Consider the following 27,467-nt stretch of genomic DNA (forward strand, 5'->3'; position numbering starts at 1 on the left):
AGAGTCAGCCAGTCAGTGGGCTCCTCTGTCCCATGGTAACAGAGGTGGTGGCAGTTATACCCTGAAATAGTGTATAATTTGTATTACCGTAACTCACGGGCTCCCTTCTAGTCGGTCTGCTGCCTAAATCCCAGCGGTTTCTGCGCACCGATTGCGACCACAGATTGCATGGTCTGTGTGCTGAAACCGATTGGAAGGCATTGTGCGGTCTGGCCACTAGGGGGCTTGTAAGCCTTTGGGCAGGGTCCTCCTCCTTTTGTGTCCTACCTGATCATGCAACTCCATTACTGGGCACCCATGCTATGCATCTGAGTGAACCTAACTTGCCTAATCTCCATGTTCCCATCCAGTGACTGACTAAGCATTACATTGTTCACACTGTGCTGTGTGATCTGGTCTTTCTTGTAATCCTGTATTGTCATTTTGCTGTATGTCACCCCTAAATATTGTCTGTAACCTAAACTAATGTCCAGCGCTGCGTAATATGTTGGCGCTTTATAATTACAATAAATTAAAAAAAAATTAAAAAGTATTTCTTCAGTCCAGTGCAAGAGTTCAGGTCCACTTTAAATGCACCTCTTCAGAAAAAAAATACGCACGCACGCACGCACACACACACACACCGAATCAACTGATTTTGGCGCACAGCTCTGAGAGCCGAGCGCTGAAACTGGGCGCCCCATAGCAGCAACCCCGAATTACATCTCCCTCCGAGTTGCGACAACTCGGAGGGGGAATAGTGCTTAATGCCACTTCGGAGTTTAGCGGCAGCGGTGAGAGCCTTCATTCGGCTCTCTCTGTGCCGAACTGAGCAGCACTGATATGACATGTATATATATATATATATATATATATATATATATATATATATATATATATATATATATATATATATATATTCTGAGCTGGTGAGGCACAGGATAGAACCATACCACCCCGGGACAGTCCCGACCAAATCAGGACAGTTGGGAGGTATGCATTAGATCAGGAACCTCTCCGGGGACAGACAATGATGTACAGTTTACATACTCCCTGTAAAATTATGTTATTTGAAGGTTTACAATACAGAACTATTAGCTGCTCTTTCCATTTGCCATGATTCAGAGATTCGTAAAAGCTGCCGATTATGTTCATGTAAAACAAATAAATTGCGGTACTGAAAATAGGCACCGTGATTTACATGTTATCGCAGTGCTCATTGCAACTGCCAAAACAGCTGCAATCCGCATCGCAGCTAGTACAAAAGAGCTCTAAATCTGTAACATCAGACATGAAATACTGGACATCAGCAGAAACGGTGCCCCCTGCTGGAGAGATCTGATAGGATGGGAGATGTGTGGGCGGACTGGGGTCTCCTGTGTGGGAATCACCTCTGTCAGTTTGTAAACCGTTCCTGTATATCTTACATCCACCCACTACCCATAAACAAATGACATTTCACACACTGCTGCCAAACCAGAGGCGACACCCACCTATGTCCCCCCATCTCCCAGGAGACCACATCCGAGAGACTATTATTATTATTATTTATATAGCACCAACATCTGTACAGAGTATATTGTCTTGTCACTAACTGTCCCTCAGAGGGACTCACAATCTAGTCCCTGCCATAGTCATATGTCTATGTATGTATATTGTAGTCTAGGGACAATTTAGGGGAAGCCAATTAACTTAACGGTGTTTTTGGGATGTGGGAGGAAATTGGAGTGTCCAGGGGAAACCCATGCCGACACGGGGAGAACATACAAACTCTGTGCAGATAGTGCCCTGGCTGGGATTCAGACCGAGGACCCAGCGCTGCAAGGCGAAAGCGTTAACCACTGCCCATGTCACACTTCCTGTACACACCTGATCCCTGTTCGGCGGTGGAGCTCAGACGGGTCACAGCCTCATGTCGTGTGTGTAAATGGCCACACACTATACAACTAAAAGATTTGAGGTTACAGAAATTCCGTAAAAACCATTTGTACAGAAAAATCCAATGTTTTTATCTTCATTTGTGCAAGAAACCTGATGGAATTTCTCGGTTTCTTGACTTTACCGCAATTTGATGAAAACAATTGGCTGTACAGAAAAATCTAAAGTGTTTTTTTGTGTGTTTGTTTTATTAAATCAAGAAATCGAATTGAATTTCCTTCTTACAGCCATATAAAGGCCACACATGCCACAATTTTTTTAGTTTGATTTTACCGCAATTTAAACGAAATTGATCTCTCCCCCTTTTTTGTCTTGGAAATCATTATACATTTTATTAATCGTGTTACTTTTATCACTGTCTTTACCAATTCTGTATTTTCTATTCTGTATTTTGTATCATTTTTGTGTTTTGTCACTAATTATGTATCTTGTATATTGGTGTACACCATTGTCTGTATTATGTATCCCATGTTTGTTTCTTACTTTGTACAGCGCAGCGGAACATGTTGGCGCTTTATAAATCAATAATAATAATAATAATCCGTTGTTCAATTCAATCTGATTGATTAGCCTGATTTTTTTTTGTTATTTTAATTGCTTTAAAGAGAATCTGTATTGTTAAAATCGCACAAAAGTAAACATACCAGTGCGTTAGGGGACATCTCCTATTACCCTCTGTCACAATTTCGCCGCTCCTCGCCGCATTAAAAGTGGTTAAAAACAGTTTTAATAAGTTTGTTTATAAACAAACAAAATAGCCACCAAAACAGGAAGTAGGTTGATGTACAGTATGTCCACACTTAGAAAATACATTCATACACAAGCAGGCTGTATACACCCATCCTTTTGAATCTCAAGAGATCATTTGTGTGTTTCTTTCCCCTTGCAGCTATCTTCCACTGAAGTGTCAGGCTGTTTCTTCCTGCAGAGTGCAGACAGCTCTGCCTGTATGTAATTCCTCAGTATGTGAAAGCCCAGCCAGCTCAGAGGACGATTTATCCAGCTTGTAAAAGATAAGAGAGAAGAGAGAAGCTGCCCTAATCTAAATAATACACAGGCAGTGTGCAGAGAGGGGGCTGGAGGGGGGAGATGCATCACAGAACCACAACACTGAAGAACTTGGCACCCTTCCAGACACAGGCTGACAAGTCTGACAAGAGAGAGATAAGTTGATTTATTACAGAGATGGTGATAGTAGAACATGCTGCAGTAAGCCAGAACACATTAGAATAGCTTTTGGAACTTGTAGGATGATAAAAAACAGGATGCAATTTTTGTTACGGAGTCTCTTTAAGTTTAGATATGTTTGGAAAATTCAGATCGATATAATTTATCCAGGCTGAATTAAACCTGACAGTTTCATCACATTGATGGTGGCCACACATGGTACAATAAAAACGTTCGATTATCCCGTTTATTTGATCTAAATGATCGAATCGAATGAAAGTTGAAAATATTTTTTTTTTCGATCAAGAAATTAGAACGATTATCCCGTTTTTTCGAGAAAAATCAGATCGGACATGCTGGAAAAATCTTTATATTCGATCTAACGGAATAATTGAACTAAATTATCTAATCGAAAAAAAAATGAATTGTACCATGTATGGCCACCTTGACAAAAAACGACATAAAAAAAAATAACATGAGCAACCACCTCGAGTCAATTAGGTGTGGCTGATTTCTTTGATTAATTTTTATGAACCTTGGGTCAGAGAACACACTAGACGCATTTGTGCGTTTTTTGCCACGGATGGTAAAACGTGCACAATTCTACCGGCTATTGAAGTCAGTAGCCTCGCACAGGAAACGTTTGCCATGACCGTTCGTGTTTTGCGTTTATGTATTTCCATGCGTTTTTAAACCACGCAGTTTTCCGCTTTTTCCAGCAAGACGCATGCATTGGCATACAGTATATGCTGGAGAAAATGCGAAAATGCGGTAACGATTTGTGTTAACCACCTCAGCGGTATGGACGAGCTCAGCTCGTCCATTACCGCCAGAGGGTGCCGCTCAGGCCCTGCTGGGCCGATTTTGTTCAAATAAAAAGCAGCACACGCAGCCGGCACTTTGCCAGCCGCGTGTGCTGCCTGATCGAGGGTTCCCCCAGCCGCCCGGGCCCTGCGCAGCCGGAACAAATAGCAAGACGCTATTTGACAAATAGTTCCGGCCAGCGCTAAGTGCTGGATCGGAGGCGGCTGACGTCAGGACGTCGGCTGACGTCCATGACGTCACTCCGCTCGTCGCCATGGCGACGAGGAAAGCCAAACAAGGAAGGCTGCTCATTGCAGCCTTCCTTGTAACTTATGCTTGCCGGAGGCGATCGGAAGAACGCCTCCGGAGCGCCCTCTAGTGGGCTTTCATGCAGCCAACTTTCAGTTGGCTGCATGAAATAGTTTTTTTTTAATAAAAAAAAACCCTCCCGCAGCCGCCCTGGCGATCTCAATAGAACGCCAGGGTGGTTAACCGTGAACGCAAAACCCGATGGAAATCTGGCACTCGTAGGGGAAAATGGCCCTGTGCAAGTGTGTCCCCTGCCTGAATGGTGTAAGACAGTCAATTTTTTAAAGTGAAATAAAACTGATAAGATAATTGTATTTAATATTAAATATGACCTTTTTTTTTAAGATATCCCATGATTTTATTTTATATTTAAACATTTACAAAGTAGACTGTACATTTTGTTATCTCTGCTCAGTGGCAGCCTATTAAGAGTACCTAAATGTAAATACATCAACTATTGACCATTTCTATCTCGCCCTGCCCTCAGAAGTTGTATTCTGCCAGGAAAACTTTTGTCGCTACAATTTGCTTATGAGTGATGTTTACCACAAGGTACGTGACAGAAGCTGTCACTTGCATACCTGAAGTTTAACTCTTTCAGGCAGTAAAAGAAGAAAAAAGGAATACACCCTAATAACTTGTATGCTTGCCACTGTACATGCACATGTTTATCTTATGTCACATGTCACCGTGGGTACACTTTAATTTACAGACCCCAGGGTCTGTCTTGCTGCAATATGTCGGTCTGCACTGAGGCCCTGCAGGGTCGCTGGTAGCACTGGGCTCCATCCTGGCATCCAGCACCCATTGAGGAACGATTCCGCGTGTGTGCGATCACACCACTCGGCTTGCTTGTAATTTGCTTTATGTTTACTATGTCTCCTAGGTGATATTTTCACACCATATCAATAAAATGCCTTTTAAAAGGAACCAGAGATCTAGCACCCTCATGTATTTTACCATATATATCAGTAAGAACATTAGAGAAAACACTTACCATGCTCATCAGCTGTGATAAGAATCCCGTACTGAGCATTTAGTCTGGCTTTGCAGGGAATAATTTATAGCTGAGTCATTATAGCAGAGCCACAAGGGGGCAGGCTTGGGCTTGAAAAGACACCAGAGAAGACAGACTCAGCTATAATCTTTCCGTAGCAAAGTCAGACTGAATGCTCAGTCGGGGATTCTTATCAGAGGTGATAACAGTCAGATTAAAAAGAGAACAATGAAACAAAGAGCAGATTAAGTGTTTACTGTCATGTTCCCACTGATTTATAAGGTAAAATACAAGAGGGTGCTTAATCTCTGGTTCTCTTTAAGCCACCAGCAAGAAAGACAATACTTTGGCAGCACTTTTTTCATCTACTTTTTAGCACTTTCTCAGTTGGCAGAGTGCTGAAAAGATATTTTAAACAGAAGAAGAACAATTATCTCCTAGGAGAAAACTCAGGAGAAAAGGTGAATTAAATAAGGACCCTTATGTTAGTCACTGTGAAATCTTTGTCGCTAACAAAAAATATGTGTGAATGTCTGTCGTATGTATCACTGTTTGTTTTTTACTTTGTACAGCGCCATGGTGCCACAAATGTATTATCTGTGTCACTCTGATGTAATGTTCAGTCATTGGGGCTGATTTATAAAGCCTACCGCACACAAACAGCGCACCTCAATATTAGCCTGGCAGCGCAGCATGCGCTCTTAACTTACGCACATTCCTTCTATCTGCAGCGTGACTTCCTGGTAGCGCGACCGCGATAATTCCCTAACACAGCTGCTACTATGTTAATTAGCATAGCAGCGCCGGCGCTAGTGAAGGATGGACGTCACAGGACACGCCTAACCACAATACACAGCGTCTGCTTACACAGGTCATAGGATTTTTTTCAGTTAAACTTTTAGGGATTTTCCACATTAATTACAGTAGAGGAGACTACAAATTAAATGCACTAATTTACGCATCCGCAATTCAGCGCGGAGCTTATCTTAAAGTGGTCTGAAACTCTGACATAACAGTCAATAAAAATGTGTTTTCCTACTTTTTATTAATCACACAGTTATATTTTCTTTTGTGCACAAGTAATATTGTCTGTTCACAAATTACAAGTTTCCAAAGTGTAGTTTATCTTGCCCTGAAACCTGCCATTGCATGTAATTCAAACTACTTTTTACTATATATTAACATCTTCTAATTAGCTGTTCTGAGCTGTTTGTGTGTTTGAAGCACAGATAGCTTCACAGAGAGCTCCTTTTAACTTGTTACACTGGCCTCAATTCACGGAGCATTATCAAACGTTTATCAAACACTTTATCAAACGTTTGATAATTTACCTCATGGGTAAAATCTAATTTTGAATTTACTAAGGTGTTATATATTTATCGAATGTTTTACCGATAAAACGTTCAACAAATATATAAATATATAACATCTTAGTGACTTTAAAATGAGATTTTACCCATGAGGTAAATTATCAAACGTTTGATAAAGTGTTTGATAAGCGTTTGATAATGCTCCGTGGATTGTGGCCACTGTGTTTACACACATGTATCAACATTGGAATGCAAACAAAGATACTGTTATCTCCAGTTTGAATGCGTATTTGAAGCTGAATGACAGGATAAAGTGTTTTATTTAACCATTTCAGTGATGTTCTGCTAAAAAAAAAATTCTGGGATAGTAGCTTTTAAACTGTGAGGAATCTTTTAGAGCAAAGTATAAATGCTGGCTTTCGGACCTCTTTAGAGCAAACCTGAATTTAAAGAAGAAAAAAAAAAAAAGAACCCTAAATTAGATTATTATCTGGGCAGCCACAGGCCTCCAGATAATTCAAAAGGCTTTATTCACATTATAAATCGCAAGTACTATTGCAAGCACTTTTGTGAGTGCTTTTTAAGGCGATTTTCCAGGCATTTTTGGAGCAATCTGCGATTATTATAAGCGCTTTTGGAGATTTGCGTTTTTTTTCTGCACACAATCAGGAAGTGAACTTTTCGACCACGAACTAAATATGTATAATGTACTTTGTAACAAACAGCGCTCACAAAATTGCGTATCCAAGCGCAACACTGGCGCTAAAAAAAATATATCTAAGTGCTCATAGAAAGAACTAGCCCTCGGAGATTGTCTTACACCCCACTGTACCAGCACGGGGTGCCTCTTTATCTTCTCTCAATGCTAATGGCTGAGGGGGCAAAGCCTCCGGGCATGTGCGAGAGCAGTCCGAGCATGCCCAGGAGAGGGAAGAGCACATGCGGGTGTTACCTCCTCCAGATGGGAGATATCTATTTGACCTGCTGTGCTGCATAGGTATAGACTATAGAGGGCTGTAGATGGAACTGCAAAGCATTTGCACCATCCACAGCCTTCCCACTACCAAAGTATCTAACTTTGGGGTTTTTTTTTAGCTCCCTTCAGGATTGGTTTAACCCTCCTGGCGGTTAATTTTTTTTGCCAAAATGGCAAAAATCCTTTTTTTTTTTATTTTTTTTTTTGTGTTTCATGTAAAGCTACCAGAGTGGTAGCTACATGAAACACCACTAGAGGGCGCATGTGTCCCTCTAGTGCGATCGTCGCCGGCATCAATAGCAAACAGGGGAACGCGTATATAACGCGCTCCCCTGTTTGGCTTCTCCTGTCGCCATGGCGACGATCGGAATGACGTCATGGACGTCAGCCGACGTCCTGACGTCAGACACCTCCGATCCAGCCCATAGCGCTGCCCGGAACTCATTGGTCCGGGCAGCGCAGGGCTCTGGCGGGTGGGGGGGGCCCTCTTGCGCCGCTGCGTACGGGCGATCGCCGCAGAGCGGCGGCGATCAAGCTGTACGCGCGGCTAGCAAAGTGCTAGCTGCGCGTACAGCATTTTAAATGGAGCAAATCGCTCCACCACAGGCTGAGATATCTTCCTGCGCGGCATAGCCCGAGCTCAGCTCGGGCTTACCGCCAGGAAGGTTAAAGAGACTCAGAGATGAATAAACATAATATATTTATACATACCTGGGGCTTCCTCCAGCCCCATCCGCATGGATCGCTCCCACGCCGCCGTCCTCAGCCTTCTCTACGGCCGGTACTGGGTCTCGTAACTTCGGCGAGTTGCAGCCAGTTTTACGCATGCGCAGTGACTCCCTCCATCTCTCCAGCGCCCGCCCTATGCATGCGCCTGCGCAGTATGGAGGGAGTGCACTGCGCTTGCATTGACTGTCCCTGACTGACGGAAGTTACAGGACCCGGTAACGGCGATAGAGAAGGCTGAGGATGGCAGCGTGGGAGCGATCCATGCGGATGGGGCTGGAGGAAGCCCAAGGTATGTATAAATCTATTATGTTTATTCATCTCTGAGTCTCTTTAAAGCCAGGGCAATTTTGGGTACCTGGAGTCCGAGTCGGAGGTTTCATAAACTGAGGAGTCGGGAATCGGAATAATTTTGTACCAAATCCACAGCCCTGGCAAGTATTAGACGAAGGAGTCAGAGTTGAGGAGTCAGAGCTACTTTGGGTACCCGGAGTCGGAGTCGAATGATTTTTCTACAGACTCCACAGCCCTGTTTAAAGCATCCTCTTTTTTTTTTTTTTTTTTGTATTATTCTTGTGGGGGAAATCGAATTCCTTTAATTGTCCAGAAGAAAATGCAAAGTAAACAGTGGGAAATGAATTCTCCCACTCTAGACTGACAGCGAGAACAGATATCGATCAGACAACATGACCCCTGAAAGAAGGTTATGTGCTCATAACTGACCCCTCATATGTGCTCATAACCCCAACAATCCCCCCCCCCCCCCCCCGCCAGCTGGAAGATACCCTGCTGATACTGGCCCGCCAACACACAGTCCTTATCACAGCGCTGCAAGACTGAGGCCACATCATACAGCACAAGGCTGCAGGGGTGATGGGAGCAGAAACGCTGAGAATCTTACCAAGAGTTTCCTTATATAGTTATACATGGTCTACAGCCTAGGTTCTCAACGTGCGGTACGCGTACCCCTGGGGGTACTTCTGATGGTTCCAGGGGGTACTCAGGCTTGATATAATTAACCAAGAATACAAATTTAGAGTTTTAGAAAATGATAAATCTTACTTAAACAACACCAAATTAGTATTTTAGTTAATTAAAAGCAATTGTAATTGCTTGGAAATGGTTTAGAACCAATTATCATGTACTACGATTAAATATATATTTGTCAAGGGGTACTTGTGATAATGATTAATATGCTAGGGGGTACTTGGTGAGTACAGGGTTTTAGAAGGGGTACATACCAATAAAATGTTGAGAAACACTGGTCTACAGGACCCAAATGCAACTTTACATGTGAGGATATTAGGCTTTTCCTTCATTTACATGAGAACGCAGCCTATCCAATCACCAGAGACCAGTGACATCACTGACACCTCATACACATGAGAACGCAGCCTATCCAATCACTAGAGACCAGTGACATCACTGGCACCTCTTATACAAGAGAACACAGCCTATCCAATCACTAGAGACCAGTGACATCACTGACACCCCATATACATGAGAATGCAGCCTATCCAATCACTAGAGACCAGTGACATCACTGACACCTCATACGCATGTTAACGCAGCCTATCCAATCACTAGAGACCAGTGACATCACTGACACCTCATACGCATGATAACGCAGCCTATCCAATCACTAGAGACCAGTGACATCCCTGACACCTCATACACATGAGAACGCAGCCTATCCAATCACTAGAGACCAGTGACATCACTGACACCTTATACGCATAAGAACCAGGGCTGTGGAGTAGGTCCAAAAATCCACCGACTCCGACTTAGACTCCTCAGTTTAGAATTCCACCGACTCCGACTCCTCTAATTTGCATATTACAATTTTGTTGATTAAAAGTATGTAACGTGAAATTTGTCTCTTAACTGTCAACGCTTAGGAATTTTACAAGACAACTGAAGTGAGAAGGATATGTAGACTACTATATTTATTCCCTTTAGACTAAAACTAGTCCTTGGTAAGAGTACTTGTAAAAGGTACAAACCGGAACAAAGAACATCTATCAGGCCCTAGGCAATGTAACTGTGGGTACATGTAAGAGTGATGTGCAGGTACTCTGCAGGAGAATGAGGAGATTCTTCCTCTATTACACATTCTTCATGTACAATCTGAACCAGGTTTATGGGTGATAGACAACACCTCTGTGTTCAATGTGCACAACATTCTCAGTGGATTCCCTGAAGCTCTGTGGGGAGTGCATATGTAGAGTATAGTACTACTGTGTAACAAAGTAAACCTGAGACAGATGAAATTAAAGTTTTGTACATACCTGGTACTTCCTCCAGCCCCCTTCAGGCTAATCAGTCCCTCGCTGTCCTTCTCCGCCACCTGGATCTTCTGCTATGAGTCCAGGTACTTGAGCCAGTCTGGCGTAGTGCGCAAGCACACACTCCGCCGCCGGGAGCGTACTACACCTGCGCAGCAGTATTATGCAGGTGCAGAACGCTACTGGCTATAGGAGCGGCACGTGGCTGGACTGTGCTGACTGGCTGAATTACCAGGACTCATAGCAGAAGATCCAGGTGGTGGAGGAGGACAGCGAGGGACTGATTGGCCTGAAGGGGGCTGGAGGAAGTCCCAGATATGTATAAAACTTTACTTTTCATCCGTCTCAGGTACCCTTTAATTTGTAGTCACCAAACCAAATGTTAACAACATATCAAATTATTTGATTTCATGAGCAATAAATCAGAACAAACGCAGAATGATTTCCATCTCATTGACCATCTCTATTAGTGACACAGCTACACATCAGGCTTTATTCTTACAGCATAGATGTTATTCAGTATACATAAGAGATTCCTGTGTACACATCATATATACAGTCACAATCAAAGGTGTATATCTGACTTTAAAAATACGGGGACTGCTTTATTGAAGCAGCACAAGTAACTAATTTTGATTGGTTTATTTCATTTTTGTGAACTGAGCACAGCTATTACTGTATATATACTGTATATATACATTATTTTTAATGACTATTATCTGAGAAATAGAACATTTCATCATATTTTCTATTTTAATTACAGTTACAAATTCATTAGGAGTCGGTGCATTTTTTCCCGACTGACTCCAGGCACCCAAAATTGCTCCGACTCCACGACTCCGACACAGCCCTGATGAGAACGCAGCCTATCCAGTCACTAGAGACCAGTGACATCACTGACACCTCATATACATGAGAACGCAGCCTATCCAATCACTAGAGACCAGTGACATCACTGACACTTCATATACATGAGAATGCAGCCTATCCAATCACTAGAGATCAGTGACATCACTGACACCCCATATACATGAGAACGCAGCCTATCCAATCACTAGAGACCAGTGACATCACTGACACCCCATATACATGAGAACGCAGCCTATCCAATCACTAGAGATCAGTGACATCACTGACACCCCATATACATGAGAACGCAGCCTATCCAATCACTAGAGACCAGTGACATCACTAACACCTCATCTACATGAGAATGCAGCCTATCCAATCACTAGAGACCAGTGACATCACTGACATCTCATACGCATGAGAACGCAGCCAAACAATTCACTAAAGTTTATTGCAATAAGAGGGGTAACGGCCTGGCTGGGTGTGTTCAAAAACTTTGTACATCAGTCTTTCACTGTGTTGTGATTATTTGTGCTGCATTTTATCACATTTTGGTGTGATGAGGTCACAGCAGTTTCTTATTGTTGGCTGGCAACAGTGACTCAACCTGTCAAGACACGATGAAGGAATATCATGTTGGGAACACACAATGCAATTTCCAATCTGGTCGACGGGAATCGGATGTTTATTTCAGACATTTCCGGTCCGTTTCCGATCGAGTAAGAAATCAATTTTGCAAAGTTATCATTGGAAATCTATTTCTTTTATTGATCGGAAGCAGTTCGGACATGTACACATGGTACAAATTCCCGTCCGATCACTCGTCCATCAGATGGGATATTGTATTGTGTGTTCCCAGCATTAAACTTCTTAGCAGAAATCTGTTCCTTTAGGGCTGGTTCACTCGGACGCTTGGCAGCGTTTACCGTCAAGCGTTCGGGACTCATTGGCTAAACGCTCCCATTCAAGTGAATGGGAGCGATTAGCAATGCGCGGTTACCGTCGATTGTGCAAACGTGGCGTTCCGATCCCGATTTAATGCGACGTTTTGGCCGGCCCTAGGAACAGCATGCGGCATCCAGGGCCGGCTAGCCGCCGCGCGGGGACAAGAAACGCCGATCGCGACACAAAGCCGACAATCGCCGTACCGCTGCCCCCGAACTAGGCGTCACATGACGTCCCCTGTCGTCCGCCTGAACCAGCCCTTAGTCAGCTGCTTGCTGGATCTGTCTGCTCCCTCCTTCATAGGCTGAGCATAAAAATGATGCATTTCAGTAATCAGAACCGTTCAGAAGACCAGCAAACCCCGCCCACATGGAAGGATGACTTTTTTATACTCTCCCATGGAGTTACTGACCATTCCTGAATGATCCTCCAGCAGACTGCATTGTGGTCAGAGAGCACAGCCCTGTGTGATCGATAACAGTTACATGAAGTAATGAAACGCTTGACATAATGGGAAGGTCATTGTCCAGATCCTGCCGTCAGCTATTTCCCTCAGACTTAAATTATCGCAGCAGTTGGACCCCAGAGCTAGGCCACTGCTGGCTGCATACGATGAGGAAGTCTCCCTTCCTCATCGTATGCAGCAATGCAGCAAGCAGTGGCCTAGCTCTGGGGTCCAACTGCTGCCGTAATTTATGTCTGAGGGAAATAGCTGACGGCAGGATCTGGACATTGACCTTCCCATTATGTCAAAAGCCATCAATGAGCTGCACAACCTACCTGCCCGTCTTCTACAAACTGCCCGACGTAGCAAAACCATTCTCTGGAGCAGAACCAGGTGGGCATGATGACGGTCGGTCCATGAGAAGTAAACACCTAAACAAAACAGACATGTCAGAGTTAAACTCTTTACATTCTTCATTGAACTGAATATAAGCACAACAATAACAGACAGAACATAGCCTGTACAGGTAATTCAATGTCACAAGGCTTCTTACCAACATGGGCAACAATGATCCACAGGACAGAGTCATAATAGCAACGTTACACCTTATATCTCAGATGAACAATAACATAGAGCCTCTACTGGCCTTGAAGTAGACCTGAACTCTTGCACAGGACAGAAGGAAAACAGAGAAATGCACCCTGTATGCAATTAGAGAGTTTAGCCTGGCTAATTCCCCCTCATTTGTGTCTAATCACTAGTTGTAATCTGATCTCTCCCCTGTGTCACATGACTGAGATGGCAGATAAGCTCATTTAAAAGCGCAGGCTGTTCGCAATATGTCTGCTTCCATGAATCAGGAAGTAGACACACTGCAGATTTATTTCAGGATTTGTATTAGCTGTAACAAAGAAGTGTGTTTTATTTAAAGCTTATCATACTGTTGGGTATCTTTTAGAGCAGAGAGGAGTTCTGAGTTCAGGTCCACTTTAACAAGTCTTGCAAAATACTCTGTTATTTGTATATAGCTGCATCCCTTCAATCACTTTCCTGGTACTTTTGGTCTAGAATGTTACCCAAGGATGTCAAGTTTTCTCAACTAATTGACCATCTTAACCACTTCCATTCCAGTAGTCTCTGCCCCCTTTAAAGAGACTCTGTCACAAATTTTTGAGCCTTATTTCTTCTATCCTATAAGTTCCTATTACTGTTCTAATGTGGTCTGTCTTACTGCAGCCTTTCCTACTTGCACTGTCTCTGTAATAAATCTTATCTCCTTTCCTCTGTCCCGTCTGTCGGGCTGAGGCTGGAATGTGTGGAATGTGCAGCACTGCTTGTCATTGGCAGAAGCTTTACACACACCCTCCAAGCTCTGCATGAGTCACACAGTAAGCTAGTTCTCAGCCTATGATACTCTGGTTAGAAGCCAGTCTTTTGTTTGTAAACACTGCCTAAAACTGTTAATTACCAGCCAGGATTGCAGCAGGGAGTGGCAGAAACAGCACAGAGGGGCCCAGGAGAACATAATGAATAGAATAGTATGCTTTTTATTGTAAGAATTTTAGAGTACAGATTCTCTTTAAGAACCAGAGACTGCTGGAACAGTACAACGGCGCTTACCGACGAATACCAACGAATTGCCGCAATAAACCGTCACTCCCATCGGTCACACAGTTCTGTCCCCGCCTCAGGCTCCGCTGTGCGCCAGTCAGAAGCTGCTTTCATTGGCTCCTGATCCTGTCAATCAATGTAAGCCAATGGGATTGGCTTACAGTGATGGCAGGACCAGGAGCCAATGAAAGCGGCTCCTGACCGGCTCACAGAGCTCTGCTGTCTTGTAGACAACAGAGCAAGCAAATGGTGGAGGGTGCAGAGCGGCAAGATCGGCGGGGAAGCGTGATTTACTGTGATGTTGAATCTATGTCCAGTCAGGGCCACAGCACCACCTGCTGGATGTAGATTCGTACTGCGTCGGTCCGGGAGAGGTTAATGGTCATCTTTTCTTGAGTCATACAATTTGTGACCCTCGTTTTTACCTCTACGAATATAAACTTTAGCTTATTCCAAGCCTTCACTACAGTTTGTTATATAGCAATAAAAATACAATTTACATAAGATGGTAGATCTGCACACCTGAGTGAACCTCAACAACATATGCACAACACCAGTACCCCAAAAAAAGTCCTGAAAAGGATAGCACCACTGAGCTTATAATGAAAAGGCCAAAAATACTTTATTTCATATCCAAAAATATCACTAAAATACACAATATGTTGAAAACACATAAATAGCATATTTATAACCACCTATCTGCATAAATGACATACGATTATATGCATACAATGCAAACTGTAATAATCTCAGGACACAATACACATTATAGAATGATAAGCCTAGTCATGCAGTTCCAATAGGACCCTACTCTGACTAAAGAACCCGGGTTCCAAAGTATTTGCAATATAATCACAGTGCTGGCTTTCAAAAAGCATGGAGTGGTAGAGAGACAGGGGAGGCAAACCGTGTGGAGAATGGAGTGATACAGAGATAGGGGAGGCAAACCGCGTGGAGAATAGAGTGGTACAAAGGTGGGCGGAGGCAAAATGTGTGGAGAATGGAGTGGTAGAGAGGCAGACAAAGGCAAAACGCGTGGAGAATTGAGTGGAACAGAGGTGGGCGGAGACAAAATATGTGGAGAATGGAGTGGTACAGAGGTGGGCGGAGGAAAAATGTGTGGAGAATGGAGTGGTACAGAGGCAGAATGGGTGGAGAATTGGAGTGGTACAGAGGCGGGCGGAGGCAGAATGGGTGGAGAATTGGAGTGGTACAGAGGTGGGCGGAGGCAAAATGGGTGGAGCATTGGAGTGGTACAGAGGTGGGCGGAGGCAAAATGGGTGGAGCATTGGAGTGGTACAGAGGCAGGCGGAGGCAAAATGGGTGGAGCATTGGAGTGGTACAGAGGTGGCTGGAGGCAAAATGGGTGGAGCATTGGAGTAGTACAAAGGCGGGCGGAGGCAAAACGCATGGTGCACTGAAGTGGTACAGAGTTGGGCGGAGGCAAAATGCATGGGCAGTTGGAGTGGTGCAGAGGTGGACAGAAGCAAAATGTGCAGAGCATGGAGTGGTACAGAGGCGGGCAGAGGCAAAACAGGTGGAGCATTGGAGTGGTACAGAGGCGGGCAGAGGCAAAATACATGGGAAATGGAGTGGTACAGAGGCGGGCGGAGGCAAAATGCGTGGGAAATGGATTGGTACAGAGGCGGGCAGAGCCAAAATGCGTAGGAAATGGATTGGTACAGAGGCAGGCAGAGACAAAATGCGTAGGAAATGGATTGGTACAGAGGCAGGAGGGTAAGGATTAGGTGAGAATATGGTTAGGTTTAGCAATAGTAAAATAGCAGTTAAAATTACCAATATTTTACTATTGGAATTACCACAGCTCAGTAGTAGAATATCTGTGATTTTACTGATATATTACTGGCGGCTCCCTCTGGCACCCATATTACCGCTGCTCCCTGTACACCATGCTGTGAGCTCACATGTGCGGCAAGTATTATTGTGAATGGAGAGGATCCTCATCTCTGTAGTCTGTCCTGGGAGGAATCAGGCTGATAATGAATGGGAAGCAGGCCGGGTGTGAAGTGTCAGGCATGGAGGGTGCGGAGGATAAATTGCATGTATACCGTAGTCATGTACAGTCTCTCCATTCACAGCACACAGAGCGTGGGAAACTCCGGCTCTACGTCAACACTGCCAACACCAGGAGGGCTGAGAAATGTCACATCGCCACCAATGTAAGACAAATACCACGCCGCTATGAGGAATCTGTAAATAAGCTGTCACTGCAGGTCACTGCTGGGAAAACAGCCTCCTGATGGCCGCGAGGTGCTACTAATGCTCAAACATGATTTCACAGGAGCCAACCAAATTGTACCCGAGATCCGGAGGCGACCGTGCGGCCTGTTGCTAATATGGCTTCGGTTTACCAAGATCTCCCCAGTGCCGATAAGTGAGCCTGAAGATCTCCCCAGTGCCGATAAGTGAGCCTGAAGATCTCTCCAGTGCCGATAAGTGAGCCTGAAGATCTCCCCAGTGCCGATAAGTGAGCCTGAAGATCTCCCCAGTGCCCATAAGTGAGCCTGAAGATCTCCCCAGTGCCCATAAGTGAGCCTGAAGATCTCCCCAGTGCCGATAAGTGAGCCTGAAGATCTCCCCAGTGTCGATAAGTGAGCCTGAAGATCTCCCCAGTGCCCATAAGTGAGCCTGAAGATCTCCCCAGTGCCCATAAGTGAGCCTGAAGATCCCCCCAGTGCCAATAAGTGAGCCTGAAGATCTCCCCAGTGCCCATAAGTGAGCCTGAAGATCTCCCCAGTGCTGATAAGTGAGCCTGAAGATCTCCCCAGTGCCGATAAGTGAGCCTGAAGATCTCTCCAGTGCCGATAAGTGAGCCTGAAGATCTCCCCAGTGCCGATAAGTGAGCCTGAAGATCTCCCCAGTGCCGATAGGTGAGCTTGAAGATCTCTCCAGTGCCGATAAGTGAGCCTGAAGATCTCCTCAGTGCCGATAAATGAGCCTGAAGATCTCCCCAGTGCCGATAAGTGAGCTTGAAGATCTCTCCAGTGCCGATAAGTGAGCCTGAAGATCTCCCCGGTGCCGATAAGTGAGCCTGAAGATCTCCTCAGTGCCGATAAGTGAGCCTGAAGATCTCCCCAGTGCCAATAAGTGAGCCTGAAGATCTCCCCAGTGCCCATAAGTGAGCCTGAAGATCTCCCCAGTGCTGATAAGTGAGCCTGAAGATCTCCCCAGTGCCGATAAGTGAGCCTGAAGATCTCTCCAGTGCCGATAAGTGAGCCTGAAGATCTCTCCAGTGCCGATAAGTGAGCCTGAAGATCTCCCCAGTGCCGATAAGTGAGCCTGAAGATCTCCCCAGTGCCGATAGGTGAGCTTGAAGATCTCTCCAGTGCCGATAAGTGAGCCTGAAGATCTCCTCAGTGCCGATAAATGAGCCTGAAGATCTCCCCAGTGCCGATAAGTGAGCTTGAAGATCTCTCCAGTGCCGATAAGTGAGCCTGAAGATCTCCCCGGTGCCGATAAGTGAGCCTGAAGATCTCCTCAGTGCCGATAAGTGAGCCTGAAGATCTCCCCGTGCCGATAAGTGAGCCTGAAGCTCTCCCCAGTGCCGATAAGTGAGCCTGACGCTCCGGCCAGAAGTTCTATAGCAACGCTCTACTTAATGTGGCCATACACAATTCAATTTGTCATTTATTTTTTTATAAGATTTTGATCTATTAGATTATTTTATCAAACCTATTATTATTGATTTATAAAGCGCCAACATAATCCATGGCGCTGTACAAAGTAGACTACCATATACCGTTTGAATGTCTTGGAAAAATCAGGTTGATTGCTTTGAAAATTAATCAGATTTTTATAGGAAAAAAAACTGAATAATCGATCATTTTATATTGATCAAAAAAAGATTGTTTTCAATTTCTTCTCTATTTGATCATCTTGGTCGAATAAGCGGAAGAATCAAACTATTTGATTGTACCATGTATGGGCACCTTTAGGATCATTACAAAGGCAATCCCTGAAGCTAAAGTAAACCTGTGAGAAGGGAAGAAAAAAGTGAAGTAGTTACTAAAGTAGAGAATAGGGATGATTATTCCGAGTTGATGCAAATTCTTATGCAAATATATGCAGCTTGAAAATGGACCAATCAAATTAAACCTGGGTTTAAAATGATTGGTCCATTTTCAAACTGCATACATTTGCATAAAAATTGCATAATTTCTGAAGAATTTGCATCTTATTGATCATCCCTAGTAGAGAAACCTCTGGATCAGTGGTAGGGAACCCATGGTTCGGGAGCCAGATGTGACTCTTTTGATGGCTCCATCTGGCTCACAGACAAATCAGTAGGTGTTGACTCACTAAGCTACACTGCTCAAGCAGCACAGCTTAGTGTGACAGTGCAAGTAAAATTTTCAGAGTAGGCATGCCACTGCTGTAGCATGCACTACTAACAAAACTCACGCTACCCCCAAAACTAACAGCTGCTCCAATTGTCCCACTCTAGGCCCTGTCAGGTCCAGTGACTTTGTAGGACAAGATCCCCGCACTTGACAGGCAGCCAATTGGGCCAAAGTGTAAGGATCTTGTCCTACAAAGTGAATCAACCCACAAGTCAGCTGGCTAATTGTACAAGCTGTTAGTCAGTATTTCTCCTGTCTGGCTCTCAGGGAAATTGCTGATGTTGCTGAAACCCAAATGAAGCTAAAGACATATCTGACACTTCTGCTGCCCAGAGGATCAACGGTATACACATCACCATGGCAACAGGGACGTGAGCCCTCTGCTGCGCATGCGCACTGTCCCAGTTTGAAACATATTGTATGGCTACATTTTGAAATATGTGGTGTTTATGGCTCTCTCAGCCAAAAAGGCCCCTGCTCTGGATGAGCCCGAAGGATGCCCATGTCGTCCTGGACCCTGCGGCTGCTCAGCAAGACCCTGTTCTGATTCTCGGCCGTGTACGAGGCACTGCGCCTGTGTGAGTCTTGTCTGGGCAGTAGCACCGAGCCGCTCGTACGCAGAGCAAAAAGGCGTGCATGGCTCAGTGCTGCTGTGCAGGGGCAGACAGGACTCGCGCAACTGTGCTCATACACGGGAGCGGGCCGTGACAGCAAATGTGACAAGCCCGCGTCGGATGTGCTTAGAGGGTCGTATTATGTAATCGCTGGAGTCGAGGCTGATGGGAGAAGCCTCAGGACTATCCAGAGGCTTTCCTTTTATAAGGTAAGTAACTTTTGTAAACATTTTCCATTCAGGTGCAAGTAAAGATATGTTTAAAAAAGATCACTATCGCAAAAAAAAAATGTAAAATACTGTAAAATATATGTGTATACATACGGTGCATAGAACACGTACCTTTCTCCCACAGTAAAATGCACTATAAATTAAGTTTTTCCTATGTCGCTGTCACTTACAGTTTATAGTATTTTTGTCGAAGAAATGGTGGAGCACTCCCCTAGGTACAAACAGCGATGTGCCTCGGCTATCCTGGCAACACTCCAGAATCTTGACAGCAGAAGAGAAAGCGAAGCCGGCACCATCAATGTATTTATGCTCTTTTAATCAGGTAAAAACATGCAAACAGCCAATATGCGACGTTTCGAGGAGACACCCTCTTTTTCAAGCTGAACTGTGCATGACCAAACATATAATGGCAAATCAATCCTATTTATACACGACATAGACACATGGCAGCCTATCAGCACTATGCTTACTCATTAGCCAATAAGATCAGGTCCTACCAAGTGGACCTGATGGGGAACTCAAGGGCTGCCTACCTGATAGGATCATTTGAAAATGGAGTCAAACCGCCTCCCCATCCAAGCCAGTTCCAGGTGGAGGCAAACGGCTACTCTTTGCTGGGCAGAGCTATGCGTTTCCGCATAGCTCTGCCCAGCAAAGAGTAGCCGTTGCCTCCACCTGGAACTGGCTTGGATGGGGAGGCGGTTTGACTCCATTTTCAAATGATCCTATCAGGTAGGCAGCCCTTGAGTTCCCCCATCAGGTCCACTTGGTAGGACCTGATCTTATTGGCTAATGAGTAAGCATAGTGCTGATAGGCTGCCATGTGTCTATGTCGTGTATAAATAGGATTGATTTGCCATTATATGTTTGGTCATGCACAGTTCAGCTTGAAAAAGAGGGTGTCTCCTCGAAACGTCGCATATTGGCTGTTTGCATGTTTTTACCTGATTAAAAGAGCATAAATACATTGATGGTGCCGGCTTCGCTTTCTCTTCTGCTTACAGTTTATAGTAAAAATCTGACAGAAAAGCACAGGTTTTAGACTAGTCCATTTCCTCATGGGGGATTCCCATTGCTTTCTTTATTCTTTACAAAAGCACTCCCTGGAAAGGATGGACATGAGGATGCTGGTCGCCTCCCTACTCGCTATCACTGTTTTGTCAGTCATGCAACTGAATTCAGCAAGAGCTTTAGAAGATTAAAAACCTGAGAATCCCCCATGAGGGGAAAGACCTGTCAGATCTGTACTACCTACTTGTGCACTGACAGCAACATAGATTAAAAAAAAAGTCATTAAAGTGCATTTCACTTTGGGACAAAAGTACATCCTATCTGTATGTATTTTGAATTGTACAAGCACCCATTTGTTAGCAATGCTTGTATCTCCTATGTGAGTGGAGTCCTCATTCATCCCTCCCCTATAGATTGTGACACATAACGGTATTCTGTCTCCCTGTCAGTGAGGGTTGCCAGACACAGTCAGTGGCTGCGGGGCGGAGTCTCTATCTGCAGAATGATGTAATAGATTAGTGCGTGTCACAGCAGCGTGTTTCAGCAGAGGCGCCCGTGTGACATTGCCCTGAGATAAATCATTCCGGTAGTGAGAGCCTCGTGCCAACGCTGAGGCACCGCGGCGCCCTCGGGCTATCGCAGCCAGTAACTGCCGCTTGGCTATGAATAGCACAATTCTGACTTCATATAACAGGAGGTATTTATACATTTCGCACGAATGAGAAGCAGCGTCGCCGGGTGACAAATCCAAACCCTAACGTTACGTCCCTGAGAAGCCAGGCGTACTTCTGATCTATAACACACTTATAGCTTATTACTATCAATAGAGCCATATGGTACAACTTACCAACATACAACAGGGGCACTAAAGAGGCCCTGCAGTGACATAAAGTAGTATGCAGTAAATTATACAGGATACCCACTTCTAAAGGATGTCTGAAGTGAGAGGGATAAGGAGGCTGCCATATGTGCAGCACGGTGGCGCAGTGGTTAGCGCTCTCGCCTTGCAGCGCTGGGTCCCCGGTTCGAATCCCAGCCAGGCCAACATCTGCAAGGAGTTTGTATGTTCTCCCCGTGTCTGCGTGAGTTTCCTCCAGGCACCCCGGTTTCCTCCCACATCCCAAAAATATATAGATAGGTTAATTGGCTTCCCCCTAAATTGGCCCTAGACTAAAATATACATGCACTACACGATACATAGACATATGACTATGGTAGGGACTAGATAGTGAGCCCCTCTGAGGGACAGTTAGTGACAAGACTATATATACTCTGTACAGCGCTGTGGAAGAGGTCAGCGCTATATAAATACTAAATAATAATAATAATATGTATTTCCAGTTGCCTGCTAGTCCTGCTGATCTCTTTGGCTGCAGTAGTGTATGAAGCACACACCTGAAGCAAGCATGGCACTAATCTAGTCGGATTTCAGTCAGACATCTGATCTGCATACTTGTTCAGGGTCTATGGCTAAACCTTTAGAGGCAGAGGATCAGCAGGACAGCCAGACAATTAGCGTTATTTACAATTAAATAAATATACCAGTACCTATCCCTATCATTTTAGGTGTCCTTTAATTTTCCTGGTTTAGACTAACTCACGGTCGCGATTTGGCGAGCAAAATCCTACATTTTACGCTTGTGATTCCTGTTCAATAGAAAAAGGATAATATTCCAATTGTGACAGCACCACTGGAGCTTGATGTGCAGTGATTAACCCTGGAGTGCACAGGGTATTGTATCAAATAAGATATTAGGATCCGCACCATCTAAAATCACAGAATTTATTTAGTTTTCTTTAAAATCCATCAGAGGCATAAGCAAGTGTGGGCCGGGTCACCATGGTGAGCCGGCCCACACTTGCTTATGCCTCTGATGGATTTGAAAGAAAACTAAATAAATTCTGTGATTTTAGATGGTGCGGATCCTAATATCTTATTCAATAGAAAAAGGATCACAGCACAATCACACCAAAGCTCTGCATGCAGCGTGTCTGCTACTGATCGCAATAAAGCTCTGCATGCAGCGTGTCTGCTACTGATCGCAAAAAAGCGCTGCTTGCAGCGTGTCTGCTACTAATCGCACCAAAGCGCTGCATGCAGCGTGTCTGCTACTGATCGCACCAAAGCGCTGCATGCAGCGTGTCTGCTACTGATCGCACCAAAGCGCTGCATGCAGCGTGTCTGCTACTGATCGCAATAAAGCTCTGCATGCAGCGTGTCTGCTACTGATCGCAAAAAAGCGCTGCTTGCAGCGTGTCTGCTACTGATCGCACCAAAGCGCTGCATGCAGCGTGTCTGCTACTGATCGCACCAAAGCGCTGTGTCTGCTACTGATCGCACCAAATCGCTGCATGCAGCGTGTCTGCTACTGATCGCACCAAAGCGCTGCATGCAGCGTGTCTGCTACTGATCGCACCAAAGCGCTGCATGCAGCGTCTGCTACTGATCGCAATAAAGCTCTGCATGCAGCGTGTCTGCTACTGATCGCAAAAAAGCGCTGCTTGCAGCGTGTCTGCTACTAATCGCACCAAAGCGCTGCATGCAGCATGTCTGCTACTGATCGCACCAAAGCGCTGCATGCAGCGTGTCTGCTACTGATCGCACCAAAGCGCTGTGTCTGCTACTGATCGCACCAAATCGCTGCATGCAGCGTGTCTGCTACTGATCGCACCAAAGCGCTGCATGCAGCGTGTCTGCTACTGATCGCAATAAAGCGCTGCATGCAGCGTGTCTGCTACTGATCGCACCAAAGCGCTGTGTCTGCTACGGATCACACCAAATCGCTGCATGCAGCGTGTCTGCTACTGATCGCACCAAAGCGCTGTGTCTGCTACTGATCGCACCAAATCGCTGCATGCAGCGTGTCTGCTACTGATCGCACCAAAGTGCTGCATGCAGCGTGTCTGCTACTGATCGCAAAAAAGTGCTGCATGCAGCGTGTCTGCTACTGATCGCACCAAAGTGCTGCATGCAGCGTGTCTGCTACTGATCGCACCAAAGTGCTGCATGCAGCGTGTCTGCTACTGATCGCACCAAAGCGCTGCATGCAGTGTGTCTGCTACTGATCGCAATAAAGCGCTGCATGCAGCGTGTCTGCTACTGATCGCAATAAAGCTCTGCATGCAGCGTGTCTGCTACTGATCGCAAAAAAGCGCTGCTTGCAGCGTGTCTGCTACTAATCGCACCAAAGCGCTGCATGCAGCGTGTCTGCTACTGATCGCACCAAAGCGCTGCATGCAGCGTGTCTGCTACTGATCGCACCAAAGCGCTGCATGCAGCGTGTCTGCTACTGATCGCAATAAAGCTCTGCATGCAGCGTGTCTGCTACTGATCGCAAAAAAGCGCTGCTTGCAGCGTGTCTGCTACTAATCGCACCAAAGCGCTGCATGCAGCATGTCTGCTACTGATCGCACCAAAGCGCTGCATGCAGAGTGTCTGCTACTGATCGCACCAAAGCGCAGCATGCAGCGTGTCTGCTACTGATCGCACCAAAGCGCTGCATGCAGCGTGTCTGCTACTGATCGCACCAAAGCGCTGTGTCTGCTACTGATCGCACCAAATCGCTGCATGCAGCGTGTCTGCTACTGATCGCACCAAAGCGCTGCATGCAGCGTGTCTGCTACTGATCGCACCAAAGCGCTGCATGCAGCGTCTGCTACTGATCGCAATAAAGCTCTGCATGCAGCGTGTCTGCTACTGATCGCACCAAAGCGCTGCTTGCAGCGTGTCTGCTACTAATCGCACCAAAGCGCTGCATGCAGCATGTCTGCTACTGATCGCACCAAAGCGCTGCATGCAGCGTGTCTGCTACTGATCGCACCAAAGCGCTGTGTCTGCTACTGATCGCACCAAATCGCTGCATGCAGCGTGTCTGCTACTGATCGCACCAAAGCGCTGCATGCAGCGTGTCTGCTACTGATCGCAATAAAGCGCTGCATGCAGCGTGTCTGCTACTGATCGCACCAAAGCGCTGTGTCTGCTACGGATCACACCAAATCGCTGCATGCAGCGTGTCTGCTACTGATCGCACCAAAGCGCTGTGTCTGCTACTGATCGCACCAAATCGCTGCATGCAGCGTGTCTGCTACTGATCGCACCAAAGTGCTGCATGCAGCGTGTCTGCTACTGATCGCAAAAAAGTGCTGCATGCAGCGTGTCTGCTACTGATCGCACCAAAGTGCTGCATGCAGCGTGTCTGCTACTGATCGCACCAAAGTGCTGCATGCAGCGTGTCTGCTACTGATCGCACCAAAGCGCTGCATGCAGTGTGTCTGCTACTGATCGCAATAAAGCGCTGCATGCAGCGTGTCTGCTACTGATCGCACCAAAGCGCAGCATGCAGCGTGTCTGCTACTGATCACAACAAAGCGCTGCATGCAGCGTGTCTGCTACTGATCGCACCAAAGCGATGCATGCAGCGTGTCTGCTACTGATCGCACCAAAGCGCTGCATGCAGTGTGTCTGCTACTGATCGCAATAAAGCGCTGCATGCAGCGTGTCTGCTACTGATCGCACCAAAGCGCAGCATGCAGCGTGTCTGCTACTGATCACACCAAAGCGCTGCATGCAGCGTGTCTGCTACTGATCGCACCAAAGCGCAGCATGCAGCGTGTCTGCTACTGATCGCACCAAAGCGCTGTGTCTGCTACTGATCGCACCAAATCGCTGCATGCAGCGTGTCTGCTACTGATCGCACCAAAGCGCTGCATGCAGCGTGTCTGCTACTGATCGCACCAAAGCGCTGCATGCAGCGTGTCTGCTACTGATCGCACCAAAGCGCTGCATGCAGCGTGTCTGCTACGGATCGCAATAAAGCGCTGCATGCAGCGTGTCTGCTACTGATCGCACCAAAGCGCTGCATGCAGCATGTCTGCTACTGATCGCACCAAAGTGCTGCATGCAGCGTGTCTGCTACTGATCGCACCAAAGCGCTGCATGCAGCGTGTCTGCTACTGATCGCACCAAAGTGCTGCATGCAGCGTGTCTGCTACTGATCGCACCAAAGCGCTGCATGCAGTGTGTCTGCTACTGATCGCAATAAAGCGCTGCATGCAGCGTGTCTGCTACTGATCGCACCAAAGCGCTGCATGCAGCGTGTCTGCTACTGATCGCACCAAAGCGCTGCATGCAGCGTGTCTGCTACTGATCGCAATAAAGCGCTGCATGCAGCGTGTCTGCTACTCATCGCACCAAAGCGCGGCATGCAGAGTGTCTGCTACTGATCGCAATAAAGGGCTGCATGCAGCATGTCTGCTACTGGTCGCAATAAAGGGCTGCATGCATTGTGTCTGCTACTGTTCGCACCAAAGCGCTGCATGCAGCGTGTCTGCTACTGATCATAATAAAGTGCTGCATGCAGCGTGTCTGCTACTAATCACAGAAAAGCGCTGCATGCAGCGTGTCTACTACTGATCACAATAAAGCGCTGCATGCAGTGTGTCTGCTACTAATCACAGAAAAGCGCTGCATGCAGCGTGTCTGCTACTGTTCTCACCAAAGCGCTGCATGTAGCGTGTCTGCTACTGATCGCACCAAAGCGCTGCATGCAGCGTGTCTGCTACTGATCGCAATAAAGCGCTGCATGCAGCGTGTCTGCTACTGATCGCACCAAATCGCTGCATGCAGCGTGTCTGCTACTGATCGCAATAAAGCGCTGCATGCAGCGTGTCTGCTACTGATCGCACCAAAGCGCTGCATGCAGCGTGTCTGCTACTGATCGCTATAAAGTGCTGCATGCAGCGTGTCTGATAATGATCGCAATAAAGCGCTGCATGCAGCGTGTCTGCTACTGATCGCACCAAAGCGCTGCATGCAGCGTGTCTGCTACTGATCGCAATAAAGCGTGTCTGCTACTGATCGCACCAAAGCGCTACATGCAGCGTGTCTGCTACTAATCGCAATCTCTGCTGTGAGAATGTATCCATAGGAATATATTAGCGGCAGGGCTTTGCTTATCGCTGCCAGTGTGAACAAGCCCTGATTAAATCATTTATAAATGAATATTATAAAAATAAATGTTATTCATCACATTATTTTCACTACAGTCCCTCTTTATTACAGGCGGGACACATTAGCAGATGTATGGGATTTATAGAGATCTGCACGCTGTGTCTGAGGGACCCCAGAACAGGCAACCCCCCTCCCCCCAGGAGGCTCAAGAGAAGAAGCACTGAGTGACGTCTGGGGATTAGCTGACATGCTAAAGCTGCCTCTGAGAGCGATTCTCAAAACCATTTCAATCTGGGAGGTGGGAAAATTTCTGCAAACACTTGAAAACATTTCTCTTCCTTTCTGAGGGATTAGCGAGTGTCACAGCTAATGTACACATCTGTTTACACGTGTGATGTGCTCGGCCATGTGTGCGCCCACGTGTGAGATATCCGGACTGCCTGCTGCCTATGCTCCACTCTGCACTCAGGGCTGCTGTACACCTCTGCTCCACTCAGGGCTGCTGTACACCTCTGCTCCACTCTCTGCTTTTAGAATTACCATACACCTCTGCTCCACTCTCTGCTCTCAGAGCTACCATACACCTCTGCTCCACTCTCTGCTCTCAGAGCTACCATACACCTCTGCTCCACTCTCTGCACTCAGGGCTGCCATACTCCTCTGATCCACTCTGTGCACTCAGGGCTGCCATACACCTCTGTTCCACTCTCTGCACTCAGGGCTGCCTGCTGCCTCTGTTCCACTCTATGCATTCAGGGCTGCCGTACACCTCTGCTCCACTCTATGCATTCAGGGCTGCTATACCCCTCTGCTCCACTCTCTGCACTCAGGGCTGCCTGCTGCCTCTGCTCCACTCTATGCATTCAGGGCTGCCGTACACCTCTGCTCCACTCTATGCATTCAGGGCTGCTGTACCCCTCTGCTCCACTCTCTGCACTCAAGGCTGCCGTACACCTGTGC

General features: G+C 46.1%; 1 protein-coding gene across 5 annotated transcripts in view; it reads right to left on the reverse strand.

Moving 5' to 3' along the window:
* The window catches only part of B3GNTL1 (UDP-GlcNAc:betaGal beta-1,3-N-acetylglucosaminyltransferase like 1), a 928,550-nt gene that overhangs the window by 84,553 nt on the left and 816,530 nt on the right, over positions 1–27,467 (reverse strand). For all 5 annotated transcript variants that reach the window (XM_068262529.1, XM_068262527.1, XM_068262525.1 and 2 more), the window contains one exon: positions 13,066–13,161. In XM_068262529.1, coding sequence (XP_068118630.1) covers positions 13,066–13,161 — 96 coding nt within the window. The remainder of the gene's footprint in view (positions 1–13,065; positions 13,162–27,467) is intronic.

Source organism: Hyperolius riggenbachi, chromosome 12 (assembly GCF_040937935.1).
Source record: "Hyperolius riggenbachi isolate aHypRig1 chromosome 12, aHypRig1.pri, whole genome shotgun sequence".
Taxonomy (NCBI): Eukaryota; Metazoa; Chordata; class Amphibia; order Anura; family Hyperoliidae; genus Hyperolius; species Hyperolius riggenbachi.